The sequence below is a fragment of the Dryas octopetala genome, chromosome 1 (genome assembly GCF_963921425.1).
Source record: "Dryas octopetala chromosome 1, drDryOcto1.1, whole genome shotgun sequence".
NCBI lineage: Eukaryota > Viridiplantae > Streptophyta > Magnoliopsida > Rosales > Rosaceae > Dryas > Dryas octopetala.
The window spans coordinates 66,905-93,246 of NC_141366.1; the positions used below are offsets into that span (position 1 = coordinate 66,905).

At 36.7% G+C, this 26,342-nt stretch overlaps 2 protein-coding genes across 5 annotated transcripts; both read left to right on the forward strand.

Annotated features, from left to right (window-relative positions):
- Positions 1-854: 854 nt before the first annotated feature.
- Positions 855-2,173, forward strand: LOC147295938 (uncharacterized). The gene has a single exon (XM_086229521.1). It carries the CDS (start codon positions 996-998, stop codon positions 1,917-1,919), a length of 924 nt encoding a protein of 307 aa, XP_086085647.1. The 5' UTR covers positions 855-995; the 3' UTR covers positions 1,920-2,173.
- A 3,967-nt stretch (positions 2,174-6,140) lies between these two features.
- LNO1 (Nuclear pore complex protein) lies at positions 6,141-25,095 on the forward strand. 4 transcript variants are annotated; one of them, XM_086244882.1, is made up of 17 exons: positions 6,141-6,417; positions 6,511-6,719; positions 7,378-7,546; positions 9,113-9,259; positions 11,558-11,682; positions 12,783-12,895; positions 13,869-14,020; positions 14,401-14,563; positions 14,723-15,809; positions 16,550-16,702; positions 18,255-18,312; positions 18,432-18,565; positions 18,649-18,773; positions 19,948-20,296; positions 22,393-22,591; positions 22,704-24,614; positions 24,703-25,095. In XM_086244882.1, exons 1-17 carry the CDS (start codon positions 6,216-6,218, stop codon positions 24,807-24,809), a joined length of 5,403 nt encoding a protein of 1,800 aa, XP_086101008.1. In that variant the 5' UTR covers positions 6,141-6,215; the 3' UTR covers positions 24,810-25,095. The 4 variants fall into 4 exon arrangements, with proteins under 4 accessions (XP_086101008.1, XP_086101017.1, XP_086101024.1 ...); XM_086244891.1 differs by having other exon boundaries at positions 13,869-14,008; XM_086244898.1 differs by having other exon boundaries at positions 13,893-14,020.
- The last annotated feature ends 1,247 nt before the right edge of the window (positions 25,096-26,342 follow it).

Genomic DNA, 26,342 nt, shown 5'->3' on the forward strand with positions numbered 1-26,342 from the left:
AATACATAGAAGAATTATATATTTACATTAGTTTTTTGCCGCATGTTAATTGACATTTTTAAAATTCTATGTATATTTTCAGTGGTCCCTAGATTTAGGAAATGTTATTTTTTTGCTGTTAAACTTTTTTAATTTAATAGATTAGTTATCGATCTAATAATTATCTTGTTAAGTTTAAATTTTTTTGAATGACATTTCAATTAATTATGAACAATTTATGAAATTTGAATGTTTCATCTAGCAGGGTATTAAGTATAGATAGATATAAATGTCTCTGTGGTAGAGGTGGGCCGGCCAGTTGTAATGTGTGTACCGTGTACGTATCTCCAAATTAAGTAATTGTGCACAAGAGACTAACAATGTGGTGAGGAAGAGATAAGAGATTAGAGTTGAGACAGGTTAAGAATTTGATCCGTCCAATAAAAAAGAAAAAAAGAAAAATAGAAAGTTATGTGCACAAGATGGAAATGCAGCAGCGCGCGCTAGCAATTAAGTAGTATGATTAAAGTGGGCAGCAGGCATTTGATGGGGCATGAAGGTGCTGATGGATGGTGCATGTCATCCTTTTTATTACCTTGTTAAAAGGGTTAGCTTGAGGTGAATTAATGATCATCATATCCCTCAACTGTTTCAGGTGATCAAAACGATATTCATAAATCATTTTATGAATTTATGAAATACTAGCTAGCTAGTGGGATGGTATTGATATCGATCACGAACTAATTAAAGAGCTTGCAGTGGAGAGAGAGCAGGGGGAGAGGGAGGAGGGCAAAACTTGTGAAGCCTCTCTCTTTTGTCATGTGAGTGCTATTAATAAGGCTATCTATCCATCTAGCTAATATCTATCTGTCGATCTTAGATCAATCAATCTAACTAACTAAAATCCACACACCGCTCCCATTCACGTTCTATACCTCTTGGCTTTGGCCTTGATCGATGCATGTTCATATATCGATCGATCGATCTGGGTACGTACGTACGTAGCTGCTCCATCAATGAGAGACCATCTGTCCTTGTTTCTTCTCAAGAACGCTCTGGGAGCCAAGATGAAGAAAGGGTTGAGAAATTTTTGCAACGACGATGGCTCAACGTCTACTCTCAACCAACGACGTCGACACAACACCACCTGCTGCAGCCCCTCTAGGGCCGCCTCCCTTGCAGCACCAGCACCAGCAGCAGGCCTCGATGATGATGATGATGATGATGTTGATGCTGATGACCACAAAATCCCAGTAGTACCGCCAACGTTAACATTGGAGGAGATGATATTGAAGTTAGATTTAGAAGAGGAGATTGCAAGATCAAAATCAAAGCAGCATGATCAGCTGATGATGATCAACAGCAACAAGTACGTCTATAATGGAATATTAATGCGGCCGGGGAGGATGTCTTGCGTTAACAATTCTGATATTTTACGGTCTGCAAGGAATGCATTAAATCAGTACCCTCGTTTCTCTCTTGATGGCAAGGATGCCATGTATCGCTCTTCCTTCAGAAACACTACCAGTGGCAGTGCTCATGATGATCCTCCTTTGGGCTTGCAGCGACCTGCAACTTTAGCAGGGGAGAGCGTGGTGTGGTGCAAACCAGGAGTAGTAGCCAAGTTGATGGGGCTAGACGCCATCCCACTACCACTAAGGACTACTACTACTAGTAGATGTACCAGATCAGACATGTTGGCCGCCCGTGGGGGTACGGCCGCTTGCATCATCAACATGAAGACTAGTCGACGGAAGCGAAATCTGATGATCAAGAGGAGATCATCAGCTGATCATGATCATCAATTAATGGAGACATCTCGATCAAGACTTGTTATGGATCATATGATGGATGGTACTACTACTACTACTACTCCTCCTACTAATAATATTTGTGACTGCAGATTTAATAACATGATCAAAGGCAAGACTACTTGCTAGCTAGTACTAGTGTACTACGTACGTACTGCTTCAGCTGCTGCAGCTACACTACGTACTACTTAATTCCAAACTACTGCACCTAGCTTACTGCACTATTGCTAGCTGTTGTTTCAGTGGTCTGCTGTTGCTGTGAGTTTTGCTAGAGCTAGGCCTTTTCTACCTAGCTTAGTTATTCTTTTTTTCTTCTTCTTTTGGGCTTCGGCCCCCTCTGCACCAAAAAAAAATGTAATATGGTGTTTACTATATATATATATATATATATATATCGTTTATTGAGCATGTATCGAGCGGCTATTTCGTATATGTTGAATTTTTTAAATAGATTAAATTGTTGATAATTGTAAATATTGTTTTTATCCTTTTCAAACTCTTTTGAAAAATGATTTATTTTGTATTTTTTATTACAAATTACCATTTTATCCTCCTTAATTAAATAAATGGGTCCTTAATTAGAAGTCCAAAATAAGAAAGAAAAATTAAGTCAAACCTCTACCGATCGAAAATTTAAGTAGAAACTCAAACTGTCCACCGAACGCTCGAAAAAACATATGTCACTCGGTATCTGCGAGCAAAAATATGTATCTCCAAGCAAAAAAAATGCATGTGAAAAAAAAAATCTGCAAGCAAAAAGAATGTATCTACAATAAAAAAAGATGCATCTACAAGCAATTGCATTTACATGCACCAAGTCTCGGCGTATCGAGCCTTCGGTAGGTTGCCGAGCGCTCGATAGTGTATTTTTTAATGTTTACGTGTGAACACAGAAAGATTGGGCTTCCATTTAATTTTTTAATTGACTGGGTTTGTAGTTAAAAATCTTTCAAAAATTGAGTTTATGAGTAAATTATTATGAATATAATTGTCTAGTTGTAATAATTTTTCTTAAATATGGGTATTTTTGAGTTTTTTTGAATATTTTACTAGATTGCACATTGCACGCTAACCCCTTCTTTCTAAAAATTAAGCAATAATCTTTAGTTTAGCTTACTCCCTCAAACATGCATGCATGATTTTGAAAGGACCTTTATATTTCAAATTTACTTGTGAAGAGGAGATCGTCAGTTGATCATGATCATGATTAGAGACATGATCATTACTTAATGGAGACATCTCAATATGTGATGTATGGTTTGATGAGAAAGAGAGAGAGTACGTTTGTTTTTTTTTTTTTTTTGTCAACAAGAGAGATAGAGTACTTAATTGGGCTTGCCCTTGGGGGAGAGGGTGAAAAAGCTACAATATATGATGAAATTTTTTATTTTTTAACTTAAGGCATTATGGATATTTCAAGCAAAAAGATATTAGAAAGGTAATAATTAGCTGGGGCCAAGCTAAGGGCATGTTTGTTAGTATTTTTAGAAGACTTAAAAGTGCTTTTAAATAGTCAAAAACGTTTTTACTTATGTTTTGTAACAAAAATAAGAAACACTTTTGAGTTATAAAAGTACTTGGAAGCGCTTCTTGGTGAAGCATCTGGTAGGTGCTTCCTTAGGAAGCGCTTCCAAGTATATTAATAAGAAGCACTTGAATTTTTTTCAAAAATCTATGAATTTCTAATAAAAGTAAGGCATGTTTGACACTGTTTCTTAGACGTGCTTTTACTTAGTAGCGCTTTTATTGGAAGCGCTTCTGCTAAGAAGCACAAATATATTTTTACAAAAATTCTAAGTGGTTCATCCAAAAGCACTTGGAAGTGCTTCATGAAGAAAGCACCTGACAAGTGCTTCTCAAAAAACCTCTCAAAAATGCTTTTATATCTCAAAAATACTTTCATTTATTTTCGTCAAACACTATCAAAAGTGCTTCTACTAATTTAAAAACACTTTTAACAATTCTAAAAGCAGTGCCAAACAGACTTCTAGTGAAAGCGCTATCAAGCAAAAACGCTTTCTACATAAGCACTTCCAAACAAGCCAAGTGAGGTGTATTGTATATGAATTTTAAAAGATTTTTGTGGAGTTTAAAAATCATATGGTATTTAATTAAGACTTTTATAAACTTTAAAAAGTCTGTCAAAGTCTATTTGTATTCAAATAAAAATTTTAAGGAGTTTATAAAAGTTATGTGGTATTCAATTCATAATTTTAAAGACTTTTAGAAAGTCCGTAAAAGTTTATGTGTATTTAAAAAGTCATTGGCTTTTATGAAATTCATTTAATGATGGATTTATAATGATTTTGAAAGATTTTTATGTGTATCTCAAAATGATTATAAATTTGATCTCTCCCCTGCAGATTTTTAAGGATCTATGTAGAATTGTGAAAATTTGTAAATTTTGCAAAAATCTATCACTTAAAAAAGGTGTACAAAAGTTTTTATAAATCTATATACACTACACCCCCTTAAATATAATATTAATAATATCTACTTATATTATGACACGTTGAATTAATTACACTACGTGACCATATATTGATTACATATAATTTTTTTTTCTACACACTATAATTTCTCCAATCGTGTCAAATCTATGGTTATGGACGCAACTCATCCTAAAACTTTATAAATTTGCAAGGAAATGGTGCACATTTAATCGTTTATATACTGCACATCCTCGAAAGGAACTTTGATGTGAGATAAATGTTGACACTATTAACTATTAATTGGATGAAATTATAATGGTTAATTGGTTATATACTTATATATAGGACAAATGTTTAGAGCAGTACGTTGGATACTTGGATGCAAATCCAACAGATCAATATAAATAAAAACAAAAGCTGAGAATTACTTCATTAATCCGTTTACATATATTTATTATAATTTTTTTTTCAGAAAATATTAAAATCAATGATTCGTCTTAGCATATAATTTAATTTTAATTTAATTTTTTGTTTCTATCTTGATTGAAGATGAGAAAATAGTGAAAAAAAAAATATATATATATATATATATATAACAGATGCGAGGGAAAAAATTGTTTGTAGAACAATTAATAAAATAAAGGTTAAAAATATTTTAAGGCTCAATTATAAAATGCACCCACTAATTATAGGTGGTATTTCAAATTAGTCCATGAACAAAAAATTATTTTAGATTGGTCCACTAACTAATAGAAAGCTACAAAATAGCACATTCATTATGAATTTCGTAAAAAACGATAGTTAAATGCCACTTTGGATAACAATGACGTTGATTTTTTGAATGATGTGGACATCAAATTTGCTCCACGTGTATTAATAATGTCATATTGATTAAAAAAATAAAAAATAAAAACTAACAAAACTTTTAAACCCTCTAAAAATATAATTAAATATAACATCATTAATCTATGTGGTTTAAATTTGGTGTCTACATCATTTAAAAAATCCATGTCAGCACTATTTACATTGACATTTATGGTGTGTTTGGATGGAGGAAAAAAACTTAGAATTTAAACAAAAATCAGCATTTAAGAAATTACATGCTCTAATTTTTTTTGTTTAGGTCAATAAATACAGAATTTTGTAAATTTTAGGTGGAAAAAAACTTGGGATTTGAAAACTGTAAATTTCAACTTTAAATTTCACCTAAATTGGTGTCATTTTCAAAATTCTAATTTTTACAAAATAAAAATAAGTCGTGTCGACCATGTCGACACTACCACCACCGCCACCAACGTCACCACCACTAACACCACTGCCGCCGCTGCCGCCGCCACCATTGCCAACACCACCACCGCCACCGCCAACACCCCAATTTTAGCCGCCATCATTTCTCCCACCGCTTGTGGGCCATCACCCCTACTAATATGGTCAACTCACTATAGACATCATTTTTATTGTTGACACCATCACAATCACTCTTTTTAATTGATGCATCAAAAATTAAAATTACCATAAATTTCATATTTAAACTTCATTATGTTTACATGTTATCCAAATAAGGAAATTTACAAATTCTATAATTTTAAATCACATCGTTTTAAATCCCGTCATTTGTGAATTCCTTAGTAATTTCAAATTACTTCATCCAAACGCACCATTAACATCCTTATTAACGAAATTTGTAACGGATGAGGTAATTTATAAATTTTTATTAGTTAGTATACTAATATGAAATAATTTTTTGTTCATAGATAGATCAATTTGAAATATAATTGGTGAGTGTATTTGTAATTGAGCTATATTTTAAATATATATATATTTCTTAATTTAGTGGATTTGGATTTTTTGATGTTCTTATTTTTATTTGTTTCAATTATAAGTTGTAGAATATTGGTGGGAGTGGAGTCTAGGGCACAGGTGAGTCGGTCAGTGTTCCCGCCCAAAATCATCATACTGTTTAGTGCTAGGGTTTCAGCCAAGAAGAAGAAGAATGGTCGATAATGTGAAAATGATTGAAGTAGGAGAAGAAATTGAAGGAGAGCGTGCGAACACGGTGGACTACTTTTTCCAAAGGATCGGTGAGCCCGTCCCAATCAAATCTCATGATTCCAGTTTCGACCCCCAAGGCAGTCCCTCCCGGCCTCTCGCCGTCTCCGAGAAACACGGCCTCGTCTTTGTTGCTCATTCCTCTGGTCAGCTTCTCGACTGCTAACATCGAATTGCTTTCAAATTTGCACCACATAAACAAACAAACAACCATACATACATACTTCTTTGTTTCTTAGGGTTTTGCGTTGCGAGGACCAGAGATGTTATGGCTTCAGCCGCTGAGATTGAGGAAAAGGGAAGCTCTTCTTCTATACAGGAGCTGAGTGTTGTGGATGTTCCCCTTCCCAACCTTCACATTCTTGTACTCTCTACCGATAATTCTACTCTTGCAGCTACTGTTGATGCAGATATTCACTTCTTCTCCATTGATTCGCTTCTCCACAAGGTGTGTTTGCTTGCTTGCTTTCACTTTCTTTCTACCATGTTACCGCTTTATATATATGGCTTGTGACATTTCGATGCTCATTACAGTTCTACAAACTCATAGTTTTTTTATCTACCATTTAGCATCACTTCAATTTGGGATGCGCCCTTCACATATTTACCGTCATATTTATTTGCAACCGGGCTCAAATATTGCATCATCCCTAAATTTTTAAGATCAATCAAATGAACAAAGAGAAGAAATAATACATGTTGATGTCATGGGCAGGAGCTGCTAGTTGAACAAATTAGGACCGTAGCAAGAGTACGATGGCAGTATAACACTTCATGCCTCTGATCTCACTTGTTATATAAATTAACTTACATTTTCTCGCCCTTTAGTGTATAACATTTTCTGGCACTTGTTTAGTCCTTAAGACTTATTTTTTTAATAACTTCCATCAGAGGCCAATATAACCTAATCATTTCTAAAGAACCCTTCCTCAATGTTTCATCTTCTGTTTTTTTCCCATCTAATCCATGGGTCTTGACTCAGGTGGAATGGGGTTGGGGTAAGTCCTAGATGTCTCTGTAAGAATCGTACCATTTCTAGAACATTCACTTTACTGAAAGTACAGTTTTTGTTTATCCCATGTTTGGCTTCTTCTGTCATTATGCAGGGTCTAAAACCATCTCTCTCTTGCTCACTCAATGAATCCAGCTATGTCAAGGATATGCGGTGGACAAAAACATCTGAAAATTTTTATGTGGTTCTTTCAAATCTTGGGAAGCTATATCATGGAACAGTTGATGGCCCTATGAAAGATGTAATGGACAATGTTGATGCTGGTATTTTTTCTTTCCATTTCTCTTATATAATATGCGTGACCCATACTTGTGTCCATATGTATGTGATGTCATAATCATCATGCATACTTATAGTGGAGTTCAGTTTATATTTACTACTTATTGTCTTATGAGTAGGTGCATTACAGCATTAATGCTCAAGAACTCGTACTTTACAGTTTACACATACGTGCACACATATTGTGAGTTAAATCAAATGTGCGCACGCACATGCACTAAAAAAAAAACAATCAAATGTGTGCGCACGCTCACGCACTAACAGTAATTTTTACTAGTTGACTTTTTGGAAATACTTACAACTTGAAGGCAATACGACTGAAATAGAAAAGTTGTGACATATCGAAAATGATATAAGTAGCTGTGCAGACTGATGTTTTAATTAAATGTTAGTTTCATTTATTATTCAGGCAAGCACCTTTCGATAAAGTTAATTCACACAAATCCTTTGATGACTTATTGCCCTTCCGATGCCTTGCTCAGGCAAAAGTTTCAGTTACTTATAATTTTATTTAATGGGTATCTGCAATGCAAAACACATTCCGTAGGTGGACTTATCTTTCAAATAATGGGCATGAAGTACAATTAGTTTCTCTTATTATAAAAAGGCCATTTCATACAACTAGAGTGGGAGCTAGGAGGAGAGGCTAAAATATGCTCCTAATTTTGTATTTTTTTTTTCTTGAAGTGGCTGTTCTCAAGAATTGGATCTGTGCAGTTGTGAGATCCGGAGATTTTTATACCATCGCAACAATATCCCCTAACTAATTGTCTTCAAATTGAAAGTCTGTAGATTAGGAAAAGAAATTTGCAAGTCTCTTGCACATCAATTCAAACGTTTGTACTTTTTGTGGAAGAGGTTACTTTGTGTTCACATTGGGATGCCTTAGTTAGTACTTTCATGTCAGCCTACTAATCAGTCAGATTTGCTTAGAAGTTAGTTTGAACGAGATTTCTCTTTCAACGGGGCCTCATCCTCATTTGTTTTTACTTCTTCACAAGCACCAATGCCACACATACGTTGAAGAACAGGGGATGCCACCATGTGTCGAAGTATTGTAGACAAACAAAGTTTTGAAATGTAATGAAAGAAGAAAATATAGAAAGAAATGCAAAGAAGTTGAAGACTTGGAGTTGCATCCATTATCTACTCATGAGAGCAGTCTTAAAGAATTGGATTTAGTTTCTAATAGGGAATGTTTCACTCCTTTAAAACTTTAAAAGACCCCTTTTGAATTTCAAGAAAGCTGCTGGAATGGAAATTAGGTTGAGATGAATTGCCCAGTCTCTTTATCTGAACTTGAATTGCACTTCCCCATTGGTACAACAATATTGTTAACCCTTGGCACTTCAAATTTAAAAGTGCCCCTTATATTTTTGCATAAGAGATGTGAGTTTTGAATGTTGAAGATTGCTCATTTTAATCATTTAAATTCAGCATCACTGCATATGTTTGAAGGGTAATCTATGTACTACTTCTCTTTGCGGTTACATAGAATTTGTTATGAATATGTTTAACTAATGCTTGTTTTGACTTGTGTTTTGTCATAGTTGAATGGAGTCCAAAAGGAAAATTAATTGCTGTGGCAAGAAAGGATAATCTCAGCATTCTATCATCTAACTTCAAGGAGAGGTTGTCTATGTTATTCTCGTTCAAGTCCTGGATTGGCGATTCCGATGCAAACTACATCGTAAAAGGTATGTTATGTTTTTCAGTTGTATTTCCATAATTGTATCCTTCTGTTCATGTTTTCTATTTAGATGTTATTTCTAATCTGTATTGGGAATTGAGTTTTTTTCTTAATCAAAACATCATGTGATAAGATTCTTCCTGTAATTTTGGCCTTTTCTGAGTACAATCATCAGTTCTTTTTTGGTTTCATCTTCATGGTTATGAGGTTGAAAGTGTTGATGTTCTTTACTTATAAAAAATAGTTAAGTCTTATTTAGAAATTTGTATAGGTGGCCGAAGCAAGACTTTTTGGAAATTGATAACCAATGATCTTCACACCAATTAACATCAGCCTCTTTGTTATCAGTGGATGAACCAGGTTTTTTTTACTTAATCGGAGATGAGCCATTTTTTTATTTTTTTATAATCTAAGATGAGCCATTTAAGCCCTGGTTGTTAAGGTGTGGATTGGGTTTATCCTATAGGGATAAGCAATGGGACAAGCTGACATAAAGAGGTGATCTTGGACATTGATTATGAACTGTCTGGTGTTAGATTTTTTGGAAACAATGATAACTGAAGTTTCAGTGCATTCTTCCCCTGAAGATGCAAGTTCTTTATTGAGTTCAAATCCTTTCTTGCTTTTCTTTTATATTGGACTAATTGTGGTTTTCAAATATTTAATCATTCCTTTGAAAATGAAAAGTTAGTCCTGTTTTTAGAGCTGGTTCACTTATCCATAAGTAGAGAGTGTGCTTGGTGGGGGTTGTTCTAGAAAGGGTGTTGTCTTTGCAGGAAAGAAAATGTTATGGCTGATGATGGGGTGGGCTGAGGAGCTAGTGTGGCTCTATGCCTCCATTGAAATTTCATTTATTGGTCATTTTAGACTGATTTGGGATGTGAAGGTGGCTTCACTATGGGCATCATTCTTCTGAATCAGAGAGGTCCTTTTTTTCTTATAGTGGATTCGGAAGCAGCCATTCCTTAGGATATATTGTTTCATATTGTTGCTTCATTGTTTGGCAGCTGTTTGGGAGTTCTGTTCTTAGTTTATTGTGATGTTTGTTGTGTTTTATGCCCTTTGAGATCTTTGTTCGTTGATGCAAATTAGACCTAGAACTAGTGATAACTTGCGACAATAGAAAACAGAAAAAGAATCACACGCAGCACACACAAACACAAGAGATTTATACTGGTTCAGCAATAAAATTGTGCCTATGTCCAGTTGTGATATCTCCTGAGAGATTCACTGCACTATGGAATTAATTTAGAGTCTACAAGGATTTTTGGAACCCTAGAAACTAATACCCCTTTGCAGAATACCCTGAAACTCTCTATCACTCGACTCTCTCCTTTCTCTGGTGCTTGTATCGAAGTTGTTCACCCTAACTTGGGGCTGCCACAGCCTATTCATATCTTATAGGCTGTGGCTTACAAAACTGGTAAGTATTGCAGTCCTATTCCAACTAGAACTAGGAATAGGCCTAAACTTCCTGTTCTAATCCCGTTACACTTAGGAAACTAGATACACAATCTTCCTAATCCTAGGAAAGCTTAATTGCGCAGCCCTCTAGTTTCCAAAACTTGCACACAACCTGCGGAACACTTAGGACAGCAACAATACCTATTTTAACTCCTCTTTCCAGACTTTTGATGAGCCAAACACAACAATGTTTACTGCTGTGTTATGTTGTGTAGGGTTCTCTTAAGTTTGTTCTGTAGTTGGGTTGCTGCTTGGGAGTTCTGTTGCATTGTTTGTTATCCTGGCTTTGTTTAGCCCCTCTTAGGGAGCCCTGTTCGGGTGTTTAGTTTGGTAGACTGCTGATCACATTGTCTGTTTTATCACCATTTCTTTTAATATGATTGTTATATAAGGGCACATGTTTTTAGCACATGTTTTTACCACCTATTTTGCTAAAGTTACATCTAAAAAGAACTTGCTTTATGACTATTTTATATGAAGTACTTTAAAATCTTCAAAGAAATTAGTCAGAGGCTCAGAGTGCATTAACGCCATAGCATTGTATCAAATGATCAATGTTTATTTTTGTTGCAATGATGGAAACAGAACTCACTTGGCAATTCTAGCTTGTTTAAACAAGTTTGGATCTTTGCTGAGATATAAACTAGAGTTTTTTTGCCATTAATATTTCGTGGGTACATTAAACCTGTAATGATTTTATCACCTGCATGGTTGTAGTTCTTCGAATGTTCATACCTAGACCTAAATTTGATGTCTCTTTTGTTGACGCAAGGCCATAATTTATATTTAGAAGATTCATCAGTATCAGCTTCTGAAACTAAATTATTTCCTGAATCATCAGTGGATTCTATCAGGTGGGTTCGTCATGATAGCATCGTTCTAGGATGCTTTCAACTGACTGCAGATGGCAATGAAGAAAATTACCTTGTCCAAGCAATCAAAATCAAAAATGGAAAATTTACTGATGTAAGTTTTTTATTTCTAATTGAACTCAGAATCGTCTAATATTTTCTTTATAGGATTTTGCCCCTCTCACTCTGGTCATATGAACACTTAAGTAGTGCCATCGTATCTACATGAGATGTGTTGCCTTTGTATTTTTTTATTTCTGTATGATAGATTTTTTTTTTTTATTACAAGAGAGGTTGGATGACCCATTTTACTGGTCTAGTTTATTACTTGCAGAGTGAAAATGCGCTTACTAAAGTTTGGGTTTCAAGTTGAATTTGATAAGCATAATTATTAATAATGTTCATAAATGTCTTGTGGCTTTTTTGCTTAATGACCTCTATAAGCTAGCTTGTAGATGTGGATGAGTTTTTGGAATTGATAGATTATGATCTGAATCTAGAGTGTTCAATGTACTGACTGGCCTTTCATTTTAATAGTTCTCTGAAATGTGTGGGTGTGGTAGGCAATCGGAAGGTGTGATTCACATAGAATTGAACATAAATTATGGCAGGAATTTATGAATGGATAATAAGAAGCAATCTGACCTCACTTGATTATTTATAAGCACAGTAAATACATCATAATTCATGATTCTAATCAGGATCCATAACCATTGCAAATTCAGAAAGAAGTAGCAGGCATAAATTACTTGTGTCGCAGAATGGGCACACCACATCTGAAATGCTTGGATTAGTACTGGTCTTTTTGAAGGACATACTATATATATTGGGTATTTTGGATGGCTTTAGACAAAACATGGCTTAGGTTTAATATTAAGTCCAACAGGGGACTGGTTAGGAGATCCTGCTTCTTTGTGAAATAAGGAATTACGCTCTGCGAACAGCTCTACTATAATTTTTTTTTCATAAGAAACAAACTTTTGAAGTCAAAACGATTGCAATCTTTGTGGCCAAGGTATCTACTAAATTCGAAAACAGCCAATGTAGAAAAGCTCTAGCTAAACGTACAACAAAACCATAACATGTCTACTATAAACTTTCTGTGACACTGGATGATTTCCATTTTGTGGAAAAGCTTGTATAATCCCTTTTTATGGTTCTTATTCCACCCTTATTCTATTAAAGTATCCTAATTTTGTGAAACCTTTCTTGTAGGATTCTTGCAAGCCAGTTGTGATATCTTTCTATGATTTGTTTTCGTGTCTCATTGATGACATTCTGCCCTCTGCAAGCGGACCGTATTTATTGTTGAGTTATCTGGATCAATGGTATGCATTTTCATTCATATCCCGTGTTTGTAAGCTTTAATTTCATAGCATTTAGGCTGCTGCTCAGAAGTTTGCCTTAAAATATTGTTTGTGGTGTATCTGAATTATTACCTCAGTTTATCTCAACATTGTTTACTTGATCCAATTATTCTGACTTAAATATCTATCCCATGCTTTACAAGTTAAACTTTTACATGACAATACAAAAAAGAAAATGTTTCAAGATACTTGGAGCACTAGAATGTGTTGAGTAGTTGATGTAGGAGAAAAAAATCTTCTTGCAATTAGATTATTTTTTGTTCTTTTATAAAACAATTATAGTACGCTTTGCAATGGGAGTGATTCTTTGAGCCCTAGACCTCCCCCTTACAAAAGAAGAGGGATCACTTCACTGCAAAAGGCTAGTGGTAAGTTGTCTTGCATCTACATTTCCTTTTCATTAGTAGAATATGTTAATTTAAATAAGGTAAAAGGAGATGTATAGACTGTATAGTGCATGGAATACAGATTAGGTTAAATGCTGAATACATGAAAAGCTGAAGGAAAAGGAAATAAAAAACTGATCTCGGATCCTTTAATTATGAAGGTTACAAGTTTTCTCTGAGTCATGGGCAGAGAAGGAGCTACATTAGGGCCTGGGAGGGACATAGACCCCCTAAAAGTTTGAAATATTTTTTAAATGTATGCAGTATTATGAGAAACTTTAACAAGTGTGTGTATATATAAGTAATTTTATTTAAATATTTTAGCACAACGATTATCTGAAATTATTATTCTCTGTTTTTCTTCCCTAGTACAAGTGTGCTAAACTTTAATATTGTTATAAATTTCATATTTATGTTGCCTACTCATTAAGTGCATGTGGTTCTATAACTTTGTATGAGTTGTCTTTACCATCCTTTCTAATATCTGCGTAATTTAAATTTCATAGAATGGTGATAACTAACTCATTCTCTTGGTAACAATTTTACAGTGAACTTGCAATTATTGCTAACAGGAAGAATGCGGATCAGCATATTGTGTATCTTAGTTGGTTGCTAGGAGAAGAGAAGAATGAAATTGTAGTTGTTGATATTGGACGAGATAGTTTGCTACCAAGGATTGAGCTTCAAGGTGCTCAAAATTGTAATCTAGACTAACTTCTAATGGATCAGCTGATTGGTCTCTTTTACTTAATGTTTAGACTGACTCTATGGTTGTTCAGTTGGTTGAGCTAAAGCATATTGTGGAGTCTCGGCTGTGATTGTTTTTGGTTGTCTCTTCTGTATCAATTTACCTATAGTGTAATTTTTAAATGGAAGAAATTTGCATGGATTTGGAAGGGATATGAATGATAACTATCGTGATATATTATAATTAGTTTTCTCGCACAACCCCATTTTCCAACTATTTAATGGTATCTTATGCATCACCAGTCCATTCATATACCTTGTTTCTCATGTTTTATTTTGTTGGTTATATGTTGGATTTAGTTAATTTGTGCTTTCTTGTACCCCCTGTTTCAGATAATGGTGATGATAATTTGATCCTGGGGCTCTGCGTAGATAAAGTTTCAATGAGTCAGAAAATTAGTGTTGGACATGGAGGGGAACTGAGAGAATTCTCACCATATTGCATTATTATGTGTCTTACGCTAGAGGGAAAATTAATTATGTTCCATGTTGCCAGGTAGTCTCCTGTTCTCCCAAGTGTTCAATTAAGCGTCACATGTTTCTTTATTTGCTCGCTGTAGCTATTTAAGTTGGTCTGTAGTTGTGCTGCACAGTCTAATTTCAAAACCTATGATACAGCTATCTGTATTAGCAATTGATTTGAGTTTTTCTGTAGTGAAAGTGGCATTACAGCTTCTCCTGCTATTGTTTCTGCCCTTTCTGATGAGGAAGAGGATTCCACTGCACTGGTACCTGTAGAAAGTGGACCTTCTAGAACTTCTCCTAGGTGGCTGGGAAAGGAACAATTTGAAAAGTTTGCTGTGGATGATCCATTGAGTAATGAGAACAGAAAGGAACTTGACAGAAAAGTAGGTCTTGATGTCCGTATTAAAGATGACCTGAAGTCTCTTGATGTAAATGAGACTCTGATGTCTGTGGGTGTTTCTAATCAAATACTCAATAAAGAATGTACCAATAGTAACAAGAAAGTCGAGCCCCTGACAAATGCTCAGTCATTTGAAGCTGAGGGGCAACAAGAAGTTATTGTCACAAAGCCCTATCTAGACAAAAATGGTAAACAAATACAGCTTCCCGGACAGGAAAACAGAAATATAGAGCAAGCATCTACTAAGGCTTCTCTCCAAGAGGGGCCTAGTTATGCGTTCAGGGACTGGAGCAAGACAGAAACTCAAAAAATTGCTGGACTTGGAGCTAGCAGTGTCGCATTAGTTAGTAACATTGCTGCTCATACTCAATCAAACAGTAAGGATACACTTAAAAATGTCGAGACAGGGGTGGAATTTCCAGGAAAAATGGAGTCAACAGGTTTACAGAGTGTTTCATCTCAGTCCTGGTCAGGTGGAAAAATCATATCTTCACAGGACACTGATGTGAAATCTCCACTTATACCTTCAACTTTTATTCAAGGCAGCAGATGTGTTAATGCTAGTCACCTTGTTGCTGCTACGGATTCTTGTGGAAAACGTTTTGAAAAACCTCTGCATTTGAAGGATATTTCTGGTTCAACTTCAGTCAACTTTTCTGATACGCTAGTGGAGAATGGGGGAAGGAGATCATCAGCTGTGGCTGGAAATATTGTATCAGTGCCTTCCATTTTTAGCTCCCAAATGTCGTCACAGGAAAGTTCTGCATTTGGAAAGTCTCCCAACCACAAGATTCATCCACCCAAGGAAAATTACAGTGATATGCCCCAGTCAAGGATGCTGAACTCTGAACCAAATCTATCAAAACAATTTGGCAATGTAATGTACATGTCTATGAACCTTCTTTCTCAAACACATTACAGCTCTCTTTTTTTATTTCAGTTCATTAATGTCTCTTAAACTTAAAATTTTTCTAAAGATTGAGAATAAACAAAGCAATGTGGTTTTAATTAAAATTTATAGATATTAATCAGTCTGTGTAGAGCTTACAGTTTGCTGTTATATGCTTATAATATTTACGACTGTTATTTACCAGCACATTAACCACTATATTTTTGTTTTTTCACTTTATGATAGAAGTATTATGCTGAACTCCGAACTGTCTTATCCATCGTTAAAAAATTTTAACATCAAATTAATCGTTCTGCTGTTTGCACCATTCACATTTTTACCCTATTGTTTGTAATGTGCATTTTTTTTTTGGCATTGCATAGAATGGGTGGTTGGGAAACAAAAGAATTTTTGATGATAGGGAGGAGGAGTTTACTTTGATTTGGGAGAGGATTGGATTCCTTGTATTCTTTTTGGGAATAGATTTCTATGCAGTTTAAAGGATGCCCTCTCGCTGTTATTCATCTTCATTGGGCAGGAGTTTTGTAATAATTGTTATTCAGCTGATTATGTGTTTTTGAAATTTGTGTTTCTTATAAAAAAAAATCTATTGAATATATATATATATATATATATATATTTGTTTTTCTATGGGATGCTAGAGGAATATTCTTGAGACTGAATTTGTTCATTTCTGGAGCTCTTAGTCCTTTTGCCTTTTCATCCAGATCAAAGAGATGACCAAGGAGTTGGATATGCTTCTACAATCTATAGAGGAAGCAGGTGGTTTCAGGGATGCCTGCACTGTTAATCAGAAAAGTTCAGTTGAAGAATTGGAGAGAGGCATTGGGACTCTATCTGACAGATGCCGAATGTGGAAGGTGATGTTTCCTACTTAATTTCTGGATTGTTCTGCTTTGTCGTTTCACATTCATAAGTTCTATTTGTTATTTTGTATTCATAAAATGTTTTAGCTAGGTCTCCATATTTCTCATTCTATAGCAGGAGACCCTCAGAGAGATCAAGAGAAAAAAGAAACATAGAGTTGGGAATGACCTAACAGAAACATTAGCCTTCATTTAAAATAACATATAAGTGGGAATGGTTCTTCTAAGTGAAAAACTTTGTGGTATAGCTACAATTTTGGCAAAGATAATGCTTTCTAACTACTTGAACTTGGACGGCATGGAAACAAATGGTTGCGGGTAGAACTGAAGTCAATAGTCACTTGACTGGCACAAATTAAGGTCCCATCATAGTTGACAATAAACGGATTTAATGTCCATATACAACAATGAGATTCAGGCAGTTCCCAGAACTCTGCCTGCTTTTGTAAGGGACAGTTAAGTAAAAAAATATCCTCCCAGTTGTCATACAGGCTCTTCTTCTCATACTTCTAGTACCTCACCATGCTCATTCAAACCAAAATTTAACTCTGTTATCAATTAGTAAAGCCTCTGATGCAATATTCTAAGTTCGAACCTTCCTGACAAATCCCAGACCATTTCAAATGGAGAAAGATTGTAGATTATGTTAGATCTTAGAAGGAATGCTCATATAGATCAAGATAGTAAAGGTCACAAAGCTGAAGGTAATAATGCAAACTCAAAACCCAAGGGACAAGAAAATTAAAAGGGGGTAGACTTGCAATGAATGAAGAGTAGGCTGAATTTTCAGTTGCATAAGAACTGGGGAATTATTGAACTTCCACTTTCCATTTTAAAATGGTGGAAAGGATAGCTTCTTTGTCTATTAGGAATTCGTACATTGGTTTTTTCCCTTTTAACTGCTTGCGTGCACAGGTAGTGCCTCTTCAACATTATTTTAAAACTGTATTTATTCATCAGTGAAAGGGACTTCTGTCTCACATTGGAAAGGTGATAGAGCAGTGCCAAGAGTTCAGCCATGCCAATCCTTTACCAATTAAAGGATCTCTAAATACTTAAAATACATTCTGTATTTTTGAAACAAAAAATTGTCCATCATGTGCAGATTATGAGAAGTTAGCATCCCTGGTTTCTGCTACACTAATATAAAGTCTCCCAATTTTTTTTTCTTTTTTTTTTTCTTAGGGTTCAGTTCTAGATTGTTCATGGATTTTTTATTTTCTTCTAACTTGTACGCGACCTATGCAAAAATGGCAAAACAGTAGGCCAGGGGATTTATGATGGTATTGTGTACATAAGTGTACCACCTCTCAAGTGGAATTTGCTTCTAGAGGACCCAGGCTTACACTTTTAATCAATCAAAGTATACTTTATGGTTTACTGTGTATTGGAAAAGTTGGGCATCACTTGGTAGTAAAAAAAAATCCCACCTTGCATCAGAGTTCTTAAACATTGTGATATGGCAGTACTACATGACTTTTCCATTAATGAATTTCATATATTATGTTATTAATGTTTGAATCTCAGTTGTCTTTTTACTTTGCAGAGCATCATGGATGAGCGACTTCAAGAAATCCAACATCTTCTTGACATAACTGTACAAGGTACTTTTAACTGTGCTGTATGCAAATCTATCGTTTCATGAGCAGATGCGTCTGGTATATACATGGAGGAAAATATACATCATCATTAATTTGAACAAATGATTGTTAAATTGGTTCAGTATTGGCGAGGAAAATATACATGGAGGACATTGTGAAGCAAGCTACTGATAGCCGATATTTGGACTTCTGGAATTGTCAGAAATTGAGTTCAGAACTTGAGCTGAAGCAGCGACATATTTTAAAAATGAATCAGGTGGTTCATCATTTATAATCTCTAGTCATTGATTTGTGCAACCTGATGTTTGATAAATTCTTGCATATTATTTTCTATTTCAGGATTTGACTGATCAATTAATTCAATTGGAAAGACATTTTAATGGCCTTGAACTTAATAAATTTGGTGAAAATGCTGGAGCTCATGCTGGTCGAAGAGCTTTGCAGAGTCAATTTGGGCCTTCAAGGTAGATTTAATGCACTTTGTTGGCTATAATATGTAAACATAGGAGATTGAATGAATTCTACTTTTTTCTAATTTCTTCATTTTAATGTAAATAAGAAATAATTGATTGAATAGAAGGTACAGTCTGAATACACAAGAAGTTTACAAGAGGAACACCTCAAAAGAAAAATCAGAACCTAAAATTTAAGAAAACTAAAAGGTCCTCAATTGAATAAATGAATAAGCATCTAAAGGCTGATCTGTCATTTTTTCTTGGATAACTAAGAATGCAATGACAACATCCACTCGTTTAAAGAACATATCAAGGTAGACTTCAGCTTAGGTGTGGAATTTTTCACATTTCCAGTAGCCACTGTCTTCCTCCATAAACACCACATGACAAATATAGGAATCACAATGCAAAATGCACTAATCCAATGGCTATTGAAGAAAGTTTTCAACACATTAGCAATTCAACTTTGAAAATGGGGAATTGCCTGATTTAGTCCTGTCAAAGAGTAAACAAAGCATCACTGCTCCCTGTTCCCCTGCAACTCAATTGTGAAGTAAGGGATGTTCCATTATCAAAACACCAACCTGTAATATATATTTTATGTTATTTCCTGATGTATCTGGTTAAGAATTCTACCTAACATTGCTTCCCAAACTACTACAGCCAGCTTTCTAAGGAAAGCTACTATTACTAACACTGGTTAGATCCCCTAATAAGATATGACATAATTTTTCTGCTGTGCAAAGAAACTACCTCATCGCCTTCATTTTTCTTACTTTCACTAGATATACCAAGTATAATACTGATGCCACAATTTCTAACTCCCAATCATCCACTAACCAAATAAATTTGGTGTCTATTCCCATTTGTGGCTTCTAAGTACACCATCAATGCTAAGGGTACAAACAAGCTGAGTTGATCTGAGCTCTGGACTCTGCAGGCTTGGCTCGCTTGGCTTATAAATGAGATCCAGCCAAAGCTCTAGCTTAGCTCCACCTTGACCTTAGCCTAAGCCTGCAAAAGGGAAAACTTTGTGTGTTCATCTGAGATGGAGAACCTGGACCCATCGCCAACTCAGAAACTGATATCTTAAAAGCACGACTATATAGATGAGGTGACTTTGTTTCAGCTCTTTAAGCATAGGCCATTCAGAGTCTAATTTTACTGAGGTATTCCTTTGCAGACACATTCAGTCGTTGCATAGTCTACATAGCACAATGACGTCCCAATTAGCTGCTGCTGATCAACTTTCTGAGTGTCTCTCAAAACAAATGGCAGCACTGAAGATAGAGTCACCTTCTGTAAAACAGCAGAATGTAAAAAAAGAGTTGTTTGAAACAATAGGGATTCCCTACGATGCCTCTTTCAGTTCTCCTTCCCCAGATGCAGCAAAAGTTAGTGGTACTCCAATCAATAAACTCTCACTTCCTTTGGGTTCTTCTGCTTCTAAAGATCAGCCTAGGAGAAATGTTAGTGCCATGAAGAATTGTGAACCAGAAACTGCAAGGAGGAGGAGAGACTCACTGGATAGGGTAATGATTCCTTGGACTCTTTCTGTGTTTTGTTTCCCTAATAGATATAAGCCACTTTCTGCATGTAACTTTGTATTCATTGTGATCAATGAACAGTTGCAGGGGTACAACTCATTCTTGTCTGGTTAGCCTAGTGTTTTGTCAAATTTGTGCTGAATCTACCATGGACTTAGCTCAGTAATTTTACATATCAGGGTTTGCTATACGTATATACATGTATGTGTGTGCATGTGTGTTCATGTAATCTTTGCTGGGGTCTCTCTGTTTCTATCCCTGTCATGTCATGTATTATGTCATACCTGTCAGATTGTGAATTATTTGATTCAATTAATTCTAAGGAAGTATTTTATTTACTGAGTGGTAATAATACAAAATTTGCAAGGGAGGTTAATTTTAATGGGTGGGAGTTCAATAACTAGGAGTTAGTATAAAGTTAAATCTAACGGGTGAGATTCTCGGATTTTCATAGAGGTTCATTGTGATGCCTTTGGAAATACATATCTGAGGGTTATATTCTTATTTCTCTCATCAGTTGAAATGTGTGGTTCAGGGCTTAGGGTTTCCTCGTTTATAATGATCAACTCTGGATCCTCATAAGGTCATTTCTTCTATAGCTACTTTACCTTCTTGAGTCACTTGAAATTTACATTTTTAAGGAATTTGGAGTGATAGAGAACTCTTAGAATTGTCATATTTGTTGTCTCGGATTAATAATCTCCCTTTTAGTCCGGGTCAATTAGATAAAAGATTAGGGTCGAGTGCCTTGTAGATACTTTTTTTTTTTTTTTTTCCTTCATTTGATAATAAATCATGTTGATCAAGTTTTTGATCCATATAAGATGATCTGGAAGTATACTCACTGAAGTCCAAATTTTTTGCTTGGTGGCTTGAGAAAGTAAATGTTACGATATGCTCCAAAAAGAATTCTCTATACTTGTTTATCTTCAGAATGGTTTGTTTTGTGCAAAAGGGTGGGGGAGAGTGCTGATCATATTTTTCCTTTTTTGCATCGTCTCTTCATAACACAAATCCAGGCTGGATTGTTGTATTTGTTTGGGTGGTGAGTTTTGCATGGGAACTGATTTTTCTTGTGGGTGGAAAATGTAGTGAATTAACACCCCCTGCAATCTTGTTCTTGATGTATTCTAGAGTTAAAAACAGATATAGCAAACACACAGATAATACCAGCAAAATAAGACACACGAGAAACACCAAGATTTGTTCTCGAGGTTCGGCTAACTTAGCCTACGTCCTCGTGTGATCCTTTGAGAATCACAGCTGCACTATGATTAGAAAAAGAGTTACAAGAACTTATTGAAAAACCCTAGAACTAACCCAACCCGCAGCCACTTTTTCTCTCTACTTGATCACAAAAGCTCTCTCTGTTTCTGGTGCTCTGTCAGTCTATATGTTTTAACAAGCCTTGCAGCAGCCTATTTATAAGTTTATAGGCTGCGGCATACAATAGGTTACAGCTGGGAATTCCTTTTCCTAGTAGAATTAGGTAATAGGCCTAATAACTAATTCTAACCTTGTACACTTAAGAAAACTTAAAACTTCCTTCTTTAACTAGGAAAGCCTTGCGCAAGCCTTCTAGCATTCCTAAGAAAAACTGTACCCAACCAGGAATTATCCAAAACTGCTACTTTCCTATTTTAATCACTTTCCAGAAACATTCTGGCCAGCCAAACACAACAGAAAATTATATGGGTATTAGAGCCAACAAAGAGACTGTCTCTTTGATGGTGTGCGGTATTGGATTCCATGTGGATGGTTTTGTTGGAAATGAATAATATCTTTTTTTTATGATAAGGTGGAGGTAGGGATAAAATAAAAGTTTTTAGCTTTTCTTTTGACTTGTTTGTCAAAGCGTTTTTAGGAATATTCTTCTTACTGTAATTCATCTTGATTGGGGGAGTTTTGAGTTGAATGTGAATATGTGATTTATGTTTGTTTGATGATTTTAGGTCATTTTGATGGACTTTCCATCCAACGTTCTTCTAACTTTCTTATTTAAAAAACTTTGTTTCTTATCAACAAAATACAAAATTTGCAAGACTCATGTGTGCATTCCTTTTTTCATGGTCATGGTAAAGAGCTGGGCAAATTATGAGCCAACAAAAGCGACTGTGAAAAGGTTGCTTTTGCAAGAAAGTGGAAAGGAAAGCATGAGTAGATCTTCATTGCCCAATGATTTGCACCACTTTAGCCCTCGCCAGCTGGAGGGATCAGCCGTTGCTCGCCCAAAGGATCGCACAACACCTGCAACCTTCTTGTATCCACCTGAAAATCAAGGCGAGTCATGACTGGGTGCAAACCAGGAAGTTCTCTGATTTTGTTCTTATATTTGAGCATTATAGGAAACACCCACTGATTGTTGCTCTTGCATGTAAATTGTTGTCAGCAGGCATTCAGGACACACTCCCAAAAAAGGCTTCTGAGAGCCCAGAAACTCCATTTTTTTGGGCTAATGACCTTCTGGGACCATTACAACGTACTGGGCCGAAATCTCCTACATTGCAAGAACACAAAGTGTCATTAGCATCCCAATTGTCGCCTGCAGCAAGGGAAAATTTTATCGGGGAACCTAACATGAGGGCTGAAAATTTTGGTGGTGGCACAACTTATATTGAGAAGTCTGATTCTGTTTCAATGAAAGAAAAGTCTATTTTTTCATCAGACACTAGTCAGAAACCATCAATTTCTATGTTATCTACACGGACAGAGTCATTGCTGAAGAAACCAAACAATATGCTAAATTCATATACCAAGGAGACTGCTCTTCCAACAAAAGAGAGTGTGAAGGATAGGCTTTTAAATACAACAGTTGCATCTTTTGAAGCTGGGAAAAAACATGATTCTCCATTCACTCTCTCATTCGCGGATCCTGTGGTTCCCAGCCTGCCTGGAAAGATTCCCCAGCTTGATGCTGCAACAAGCAAAAGCCAGCCTGGTATAATGTCACCTTCTCCCACATTCTCAATGTCAGTTTCAGCACCCTCATCTCCAATGATTACTTCATCATCAGCTCCTCTATCTTCTTTACCAATTACACTGTCAGTTGCACCAACCTTGTCCTCTCCGATGCCTTTAAATAAATATTTGCCTAGTTCTAACACTATGCCAGATGTGAATAAACCTGTTTCAACATCCTCATCATTTGCTTTTCCCTCTCATATTGTTTCTCCTGGTTCTTTCTCTTCTAATGCTTTGACATCACTGATGCCCTCATCTGCCCCTTCGCCTGTGACAAATTCAACATCAGAATCTCCAAAAACAGAGATTCAGCCTTCTCAAAAAACAGACATGACTGCTAATACTATATTACCACCTTCTGAATGTGGGCCTTCAGCAGCTGGAACTAATTTGAGGCTTAAACCTCCATTATCGTCTCCCCTTGCAATTGATACTTCAACAGGACTGGGATCTGGAAACCAGCCCACTCTCAGCAATTCTAATCCTCAACCAGGATTGACATCTAGGAGCCAGCCCAGTTTGAACGATACTGCAGGTACTATACATAATGTAACAATGATTGCTCAACAAGAACAGCCATCTGCTGGAAATTCTCTATTCCAAACACCACTCTCCACTTCAGGGAGTGTTACTGGTGGAAGGACTGATGGCTTGGATGTTCAAAATGCTCAGGAGGATGACATGGATGAGGAGGCTCCAGACACAAGTAGCACAACTGAACTTAGTTTAGGAAGCCTTGGTGGGTTTGGGCTTGGCTCTGCCCCTAACCCAAATGCTCCTAAATCCAATCCATTTGGTGGATCATTTGGCAATGCAGCAACAAATGTGAAAACTTCTCCCTTCTCCTTGACTGTTCCTAGTGGAGAGTTTTTTCAGCCTGCATCTTTTAACTTCCAATCTCTACAGCCTTCTCAAACAACTCAGCCAGCAAATTCAGGTGTACTCCCTGGGGGCTTTGGCACTGTTACTGCTGCCAAAGCTCCCAGTCCAAGTGGGTTTGGCCAGCCAGGACAGGTTGGACCAGGCCAGCAAGCATTAGGATCAGTTCTTGGTGCTTTTGGACAGTCAAGACAACTTGGTACTAGTTTACCAGGAACCAGTTTTGGATTGCCCAGTGGTTTTGGCGGTAGCATTGGTGGCAGTAATTCTGCTGGTAATTTCTCAAGTGCCACTACTGGAGGATTTTCTGGTGCTGCTTCCACTGCTGGTGGGTTTGCAGCTGTGGCCTCTGGTGGTGGTGGATTTGCTGGTTTGGCCTCTGGTGGTGGTGGTGGTTTTGGTGGTGCAGCTTCAGGCGGTGGTGGGTTTTCAGGAGCTGCTAGTGGTGGATATCCTGTGGCTGGTAGTATTATTTTTTTTCTTCATTGATGTAGACGTACTATTCTTCTTTTAAGATTTTTAGCTGACTTGTATCATGGACATATGTTCAGGTGGAGGATTTGGGGCATTTGGTGGCCAACAAGGTTCTGGTGGTTTCTCTGCTTTTGGTAGAGGAACTGGAAAGCCTCCAGAGCTATTCACACAGATGAGGAAGTAGCCCTTGTTCTGGGCAAAATCTGACTGTTATTTGTTGTCCATAAAAATTGAACTTGATGGAGGGCTACATGTTGCAAATCAATGAATTTTGTTTGAGAAACTTGCTTTTGGCCACGGGCTATGCCAAATTCAAATTGTACAGGTCGTATGTTCCCTGTCATATGCAACAATACTAACTATAAGTAGATGAGCAATTTTATTGAGCGTTCTGCACGCACTGCCTGTTATTTCCCAATATGTTCAAATTTACACATCAATTTTACGTAATTGGTTTGGTTCAACTATTACTCTTGCTTTGTCTCTCTGCATGTTTTGTCTTGTTTTTTTTTTGGTCTCAAGGTTCTGTCATTGGTTTGGACCGTTTAGTGACTGCTTGTTATATCAACCGACAATTTGGTATTTGAATGATGGCAAAGAACAATAATTCTGAGGCACGAAAATTTTTTAGGGGGGGCTATGCACACCACCCTAATCCACTAAGTTGACCACCCCACTTAAATTTTTGCCCCTTTGTGCCCATTTTGCCCCTGCTTTAAAAAAAAAAAAAACCATCTCCACTTTGGCCGGCCACCCCTCCCCGCCGCTGGCGCAACCCCACCCCCTCCCCACCGCCGGCGCGACCCCACCCCTCCCCTTCGCCGGTCGACCCCACCCCTCCCAGGCGAAGACCCACCCACCCAGGTGAAGACCCACCCACCCAGGCGAAGACCCGATCGGCCCAGGCGAAGACCCGACGACCCCTTTGTCGGAGATCTTCCTTTTCCGGCAGAGTTGAGACACCGGACCACTTGGGTTTTGTTCCCCAGGTCACGGCGAGTCCAACCCTGGTCTTCCCTTGTTCATCCGACCACCGTGCGCGGCTAATCGACGTCGTGACCCGATCGGCCCCTTCGTCGGCGATCTTCCTTTTCCGGCGAAGTTGAGACGCCGGACCACTTGGGTTTTGTTCCCCAGGTCACGGCGAGTCCAACCATGGTCTTCCCTTGTTCATCCGACCACCGTGCGCGGCTAATCGACGTCGTGAAGCTCCGCGGCGGCGGGGAGAGGTGGCCGGCCAAAATTGGAGAAATGGTTTTTTTTTTTAATGCAGGGGCAAAATGGGCACAAAGGGGTAAAAATTTAAGTGGGGTGGTCAACTTAGTGGATTAGGGTGGTGTGAATAGCCCCCCCCCAATTTTTTAACCAAATGATGTTTTAGTTTCACGTAATCATCTTTTTTGGTTAAATGAGGTACATTGTTTGAATACTGTTACATCATTTGGTGGATAGAATTTAATAAACAAATTTAATTTGAAGAGTAACAATATTCGATAAAGGATCAATTACTCATTGTTTCTTTCTTTACAAATGAAGAACAGTATTACGGATAGATTATGTTTATATGTTACAAGAGAGGCAGAAGGGAGCTGGTCGGTAAAGTAAGTTATCGAAGCCCAGAAGGCGTCTCAAAGCATTACATTGCCATGAAAGCACCTATCCCGTCCAGAGAATAAGCAATCCATCATAATATAGGTTACATCTTACAATGACATCT

Excerpts from the sequence above, each read along its gene's own strand:
- LOC147295938 (XM_086229521.1), top strand. The coding sequence starts at position 996 with ATGAGAGACCATCTGTCCTTGTTTCTTCTCAAGAACGCTCTGGGAGCC.
- LNO1 (XM_086244882.1), top strand. The coding sequence starts at position 6,216 with ATGGTCGATAATGTGAAAATGATTGAAGTAGGAGAAGAAATTGAAGGA. Across the intron at positions 11,683-12,782 it reads AAAATGGAAAATTTACTGAT|GATTCTTGCAAGCCAGTTGT; the intron begins GTAAGTTTTTTA and ends CCTTTCTTGTAG. Across the intron at positions 12,896-13,868 it reads TTGAGTTATCTGGATCAATG|TGAACTTGCAATTATTGCTA; the intron begins GTATGCATTTTC and ends ACAATTTTACAG.